Source organism: Mytilus trossulus, chromosome 12 (genome assembly GCF_036588685.1).
Source record: "Mytilus trossulus isolate FHL-02 chromosome 12, PNRI_Mtr1.1.1.hap1, whole genome shotgun sequence".
Lineage (NCBI taxonomy): Eukaryota > Metazoa > Mollusca > Bivalvia > Mytilida > Mytilidae > Mytilus > Mytilus trossulus.
The window spans coordinates 47,650,296-47,657,139 of NC_086384.1; the positions used below are offsets into that span (position 1 = coordinate 47,650,296).

Here is a 6,844-nt window from a genome sequence, read left to right on the forward strand (position 1 = left end):
TGGTATCGTTTTGGTTATATGAGCCAAAAACAACATTTTACCGTATGTACTATTTTAAGCCCTGCAGAATCGCGGACTGGTTCATCGGACACAATTTTTAAACCAGATAACCTAATGGTGATTGTGGACAAGTTTGGTTAAATTTGTGTTACTAGTTTCAAAGAAGAAGATTACAAAAATTTATGAAAAATTGTTAAAAATTTACTTAAAGAACAATAAATCCTTCAGGGTCATGTTTTGACTTATTTGTATATCTGACTTTGCTGATCTTTATTGATGTTTACAGTTTAAATCTATCTGTGATAATATTAAAGATAATAACCGAAAACGGCAAAATTTATTTAAAATTACCAATGCAGGGGCAGCAACCTAACAGCGGGTTGGCCGATTGATCTGAACATTTCCGGGCAGATAGATCTTGACCTGATAATCAACTTTACTCTAATGTCAGATTTGCTCTAAATACTTTTGTTTCAGAGATATGTGGCAAAATCTATAATTTACCCCTATGTTCTACGTTTAGCCATGGCGGCCAACTTTGTTGTATGGCCGAGTCACCGGAAACATTTTATTAACTAGATACACCTATGATGATTGTGGCAAAGTTTGGTTAAATTTAGCCCAGGAGTTTCAGAGAAGATTTTTGTAAAAGTTGACGACGACGGATGATGATGGACGACAATGGACGACGGACGCCAAGTGATGAGAAATGCTCACTTGAACCTTCGGGCCAGGTGAGCTAAAATGGGAACTCTAAGTCAAACTCATAAGTCGTAAGTCGAAAGCCAAATAACAACGCCATACCAAAAAAAACGATAAACGACCGCTAAACAAACAATTGTACACAAAACAAAAATAGACCTATGAAAACATCCAAACCCGCTGCATTTGTTTGCATCTGTCCTAAGACAGGAATCTGATGTTCAGTAGTTGTCTATTATTGATGTGGTTCGTAAGTGTTTCTTCGTTACTCGTTTTTTATAAAGATTAGACCGGGTTTTTTATCGTTTAATTGGATTGACACTGGTCATTTATTGTGTCCTTAAAAGCTTCCTGTTTGGTTTGAAAAGCTCCGTGTTGAAGGCCGTGTTTTGACTAATAATGGTTGTTCTTTTACCAACTGGGACTCGGATGGAGAGTTGTCCCATTGGCATTCATACCACATCTTCTTATATCTATTGAAGATCAAAGCATGAACATCACGACACCCTCCAAGAACTAGGGATGATTGCAGGTGCTCTGTTAGTATAATTTCCTGCTCCAAATGCGACATCTGTTTTGTGGTTTATTGAAGACCACTCGTATTGTCGTTTGGTTTTTTTAAAGATATTTCGTTATCTACATTTTATCGTGTCGATAAACAAGGCAAATATAACACCAGATTGGTACTTATTTATATTGACATAAAAAACACATGTTGGGTACACACAATATGTCTGTTTTGCACATCTAATATTAGTATTTTTTCCGCTACATTGCCGTTGTCGTTGATGCTGTTTATTTTCCTGCTGTCACTATCACAGTAACGGGAGCAGCAGCTAAAATCAAAAAAATAAATGTTAATATATGTTTTGATATTTTATGATGAAGGGGCGGCATGTCAATTTTCGGCGTAAAAGTGTATTTTAAAACGAAAATGCTAATCTGATATAACATATAATTATTCTTTTCCTTAACATGAAGGATTCATTTGTATTTGAAAGTTGACAGTTAAATATCCGATGAAATAAACAAATGTTCCTATAAACAGGTTAAAATGAAGAACATTTGTATGGCAGTCGACATTAAATATAGTCATTGGTGTGTGTATGTTAATTACAAATATGCTAGAAATATGAAGAGGGTTTAGATCTCACAAACCAAGTTAACTTCCTAAGAATGTTTCATCTTTCCAAGTCAGGAACATAGTTAATTTAGCACGCCTTTTATTATGTTGATTCATTGAACTTTTCGGTTACGTGATCAGTCCATTTTGCTGTCCTAGTAAACATCATTGTTAAGAGGCCAGATGATGTCCTACCCCGGGTAGATTTCATTAAAGACCAATTGATAGCCAATATCTACCTTTTAGTCTTTTTTTCTCTTTGACACATTCCCTGATTCCATTCTATTGTCTACCTTTTAGTCATTATTTTTTTCTCTTTGACACATTCCCTGATTCCATTCTATTGTCTTCCTTTTAGTCATTATTTTTGTCTCTTTGACACATTCCCTGATTCTATTCCCTTTGACACATTTTCTAATTACATTTTCTTTTTTTTTAGTAAGCAGATTTTCAGAACACTGCATGGTACCAATTTCTCTTAAATGTATTTCACAGCAGAAATTTTTGAATTTTTTAAATACTTTCTTATAAAACTGAATAAATGTACATTTTCTTCTTTTAATATGCAGGCTTCAACACGATTCGATTAAATTGCAGTATATAAATCATTGAAACTCTGTTCTAAGTTCATACTACGTTTGAATTTTCAATATAGGATTTGACAAGAATTTGACCCTATAATGACAATGAATAATAAACAAAAACATTATACAGTGATTATCCGTATTCCGTTTTCTGATGATTATGTGATTATATTGGTAAACCATCTGCAATGATGTAATTACTATGACATTCCCCATTGGGGGCCTCTTTAATATGACATTCCCTATTGGGGGCCTCTTTAATACTTACTAGTTGTAGCTGCTGTAGTCAAACCACGAAGTAAGGACAACACTAATATAAAAATAAAAACAATTATCTAAATATGTCATAGCATCATATTCAATAACATTGCAAATTATCTTGTAAATACATATTCTAGATATTAAAATCAGTTAGACTAGCGATTATACATTAACCGTTAATAAACGCTCTTTAAGTGGTACATACACTTCAAGGAGATAACTGTGAAAAAATCAACTGAACCTAAAAATCACGAACTATTGATATTGCAAAATTAAACTTTTCAATGATCAAAGTAAGTGTTGTCAAAATGCTATAAATCATATAATTTCATCCGGATAAGTGTCAAAGGGTCAAGGTGAACATTTTGTCAAAAGTTAATTAAAATTGAACAAGCCAAATTGTTTTTGCAAGGTGTTTGGTATCACCTTAATTATTACGTAAACAGATTTTTATTTTTATTTCGTGTCCTTGAATCAATGCAAAATGGGTAGGAGAAGAAAAAAATATAAATAGAATAAATTTTGTCAATGGTAGTTTTCTTAACAGTTAAACCACGTCGCTTTCTTTTTAGGTAAACCGTAATTTCGAAGAACGAAAATAGTTGTGATTACTTTAAAGTATAATGCTTCAAAAATCATTTAAACAATGTGTAGACTGTACTACCCTTACAAAATACAGCATTCCGTTTGATAACCATCATCATATGATCAAAAATGAGTAAGTCAATTGATAAAGTTCGAATGTTTTCGATATTTTTTTTTATCCTATTGTAAATTCATAGATTTTCCAAGCTTTAATGCAGCTTTACTATTTATTGGAAATGAAATAACAGAAATATATATATTTGCATTTTTTCAATCTCAACCTGTTTGAACTCTTGATCCAAACAACTGTATAGCGCATAAAAGATTACAATGAAGACTACAAAAATAATTTCGGTAGCATGGTTAATCGAATTGTAAATAAAGGGGGAAAGCTAACAGACCAATCCAATTCAAGTATGTTATGATGTGTTAATCTTATAATAATTATACTAACATAATAACGGTAAAAGTAACGCGGGCAGCAGAGATGCAATTCCTCCTAAATTTCCGCCCCCTACATTTCCGCCACCGCCACCTCCACCCCGGCCATTGACAAGAACAATTCGTCGTCGTACTGTACGGGATCGGTTTCTTGATCTAGGTATAGGTACAGGGATCGGTCTAGGAACAGGAAAGGGCACTAGAGTTCCTCCTTTTGGAACGTGAATAGGTCGTCCTATTCTAGGTCGTGGTAATAACGGTCGTCCAAATCCTCCTCTAAAACGTCCCATATCCCCTCCTAGACCTCCTCCTAAACCTCCTCCTAGAGGTCCTAGTCCTCCTCCTAAACCTCCTCCTAGAGGTCCTAGTCCTCCTCCTAAACCTCCTCCTAGTGCTAGACCTGGGACTCCTTGACAGCTAACCTGAACAGGACCATAGAGGAATCCTATAACAACCGTTATGGCAAGAATGGTCAGTTTAACATGCGCCATCTATAAACAAAGAATTCAAAATAGATCTTTTTTTCACAAAAATGGTCAGTTTAACATGCACCATCTATAAACAAAGAATTTCAAATAGATCTTCTTTCACAAGAATGGTCAGTTTAACATGCACCATCTATAAACAAAGAATTCAAAACACATCTTTTTTCATCAGAATAATCAGTTTAACATGCGCCATCTATAAACAAAGAATTTTAGATAGATCTTTCCTTACACAATTAAAAAAAAATATTCACTATAGATAAATATTCACATTATTTAAAACAAATGTGTCTACTGAACAAGTTTTAGCCACTACAAGGTTACAATTGTGACAACACATTCATTCACAAATTGATAGTTTAAAGGGATGACAAACTATGTGTCTTAGTTCATCTTTTCAGAATCTCAAGGACTATGAGTGATATCATTGTTCGTACATCAGAATGAAAATAACGTTACGTCATTTGTTGAATTTCCATTGTTTAGAACTTTTTGAACAGTTACAATGTTTTGGTGTACGCTTTTGAAAATGTAACCCTTATGCATTAGATTCCAAAACGGCAAAGTGCATTCTTTCATTTATAATATTGAATAAGGAACAAACAACAAGTTGATATAAGGAATTTTAAAATCCAGGAAAAGACATTATTCAAATGGTTTAATTTCACATATTTTTATACAAATCAATAATGTTGGGAAAGTTAGTGAGGTTTGTTATGGTTTGAATTTTTATCTTATTTTCAGTTTGTTGCATTGTATAATTAATCGTTTTCTGAACAAACATTTTGATATTGATAATTTTTGTAGTATGTATACTGTGACATGAAAAACAGAAATGAATAGGTCTGCCAATAATGAATGTTGAAAGCAAGCATATGACAAAAATAATTAACTGGAAAAATGTGTTATAAACACATGCGTACTGTACATGCTATGTTTTAATTAAATAGTTGTTCAACAAAGCGTCGTGTCTGAGTAAATTTGTGAAACACAATTAAAACTCAACCAATGACGTGAAGTTATTTTCTTTTTGAAATACAAACAATAAAATAACCCATAGTCCTTCAGATAAAGAAACTGCCTATTGCATGAATCCTCTGTTGTGTTGAGGTGTTGTACCGCACAAGTAAGTATAACTCAAGTCAACATGTAGTTTTATACCTATCACTTATGTATTTTATAGTTATCACAATTCACAAGTATACATCAGCATTTTAAATTTAAACGAAGATAACTACTTTAATCTATAAAGAATAATAACTTCTCTCTGAATGTGTTTAGTTTTGTTCATTAAAGTTTGAAAAGACATTTTCGGTTACTTCTTAACGGCATAAGAAACACTTAAGAAAGAGCTTTATGATACCGAACTTGTTCAAGTTTAAGGACACTTTTACCAAAACGAATTAAAACAATATGTCATTTACTAAATTTTAATATTTAACATAATATTAGGTTTTTTTTCAAGTTGTCTTTATTTTCTTCCCATTTAACGGATTCTTTTTTACGAAATGAAACATATGGAATCTTTATCTAACTTACACTAAAACAAGTGATATCGCGAAAAAGTATATAAAGTTCCTTGTCTTTTTTATATTGAATACATCTAAAGTATATGGAATGAACAAACAATATAAGCGTAACATTCAACTTGAAAACTAATAATACTGTACTCATTTGCTACACAAATTATCTATTCAACCTGTTGTTGGTCACTCGATGAATATTTTTTAATCATACATTTCAATGACTATGTATTCTCTTAGTACCTTCGAGTCAGATATTTAAAAAAAAATCCAACAACAGCTATGAACATAATTAAGAATGTTATAAGGAGTATTTTATCTAAATTTTTAAGTGTTACAGTATCAAATCATATCAATATAGTATTGTGAACTAGAACAGTTCTGTTTTAAGTTTTAATTGCATGTTCGATCTGTAAAATGTCTACTTGCATAGTGCAGGATGATATATTATTTACCTGTTAAGTCGGCAGTTGTCCTGTTCAAGAAATATCCATTCCTAATTCTTATATATGGTGTATTGAGGAAGATAAGCCTTCGGGATATGCAAGAAGCTAATTTGACTTTGTACATTTTGATGAAATCACGAAATATTACTCTTAATTGATTACATAACTTACCTTAAAGCAAGTATAAAAGAATATCATGTTATTTTGCTTAACATTTCAATTATTCATCATCTTAGATATAGACATTAAATTACTTGCTTGTGTTCCGACGTCAATTACAACTTCCTGGCTTTTACCACGAACCTTATGAAGGTAATCAAAGAGAGACTATACCCAACACCTTAAGTAAAATAAATCATTCTCGTTTAATATCCATGAATTGTTTACAAAAACACTTTTTCGGAAGATTTTCATTGGATATATAGCAGTTTGATAAACACCGATTTTGATTATTGACATGCTTTATATTTTCCTAATAATAGAACATGATTTAAACGTTCAACTAATTTGTACAGAGTTGTCTCGCTGTAGTATTAAGTTCCACATTAACTGCAAACATCATGAAGATTATGTAAGAGACTCGTGTTGTGCACTTAAAATCAATAACCGTTGTTGGGGAAAAACTAAAAAATAATTTTTGAAGCCATCAACTACTTATATGGGTCACTTTGGCCAAGTTGGCTAATTTTTTTTT

At 32.2% G+C, this 6,844-nt stretch overlaps 1 protein-coding gene across 1 annotated transcript; it reads right to left on the reverse strand.

Moving 5' to 3' along the window:
• Positions 1-1,377: 1,377 nt before the first annotated feature.
• Positions 1,378-6,235, reverse strand: LOC134693639 (BPTI/Kunitz domain-containing protein 2-like). The gene is made up of 4 exons (XM_063554480.1): positions 6,160-6,235; positions 3,710-4,187; positions 2,678-2,719; positions 1,378-1,538 (listed from the first exon to the last, which is right to left on the reverse strand). The coding sequence occupies exons 2-4, from the start codon at positions 4,185-4,187 to the stop codon at positions 1,498-1,500; spliced, it is 561 nt and encodes a 186-aa protein (XP_063410550.1). The 5' UTR covers positions 6,160-6,235; the 3' UTR covers positions 1,378-1,497.
• Positions 6,236-6,844: the final 609 nt, after the last annotated feature.

What these genes read in the sequence shown, in the direction of transcription:
- LOC134693639 (XM_063554480.1), bottom strand. Translation starts at nt 4,187, where the DNA reads ATGGCGCATGTTAAACTGACCATTCTTGCCATAACGGTTGTTATAGGA. An exon ending in GTTACTTTTACCGTTATTAT is followed by an intron (nt 2,720 to 3,709) that starts GTTAGTATAATT and finishes TTTTTATATTAG; the next exon opens with TGTTGTCCTTACTTCGTGGT. An exon ending in GACTACAGCAGCTACAACTA is followed by an intron (nt 1,539 to 2,677) that starts GTAAGTATTAAA and finishes TTTTGATTTTAG; the next exon opens with CTGCTGCTCCCGTTACTGTG.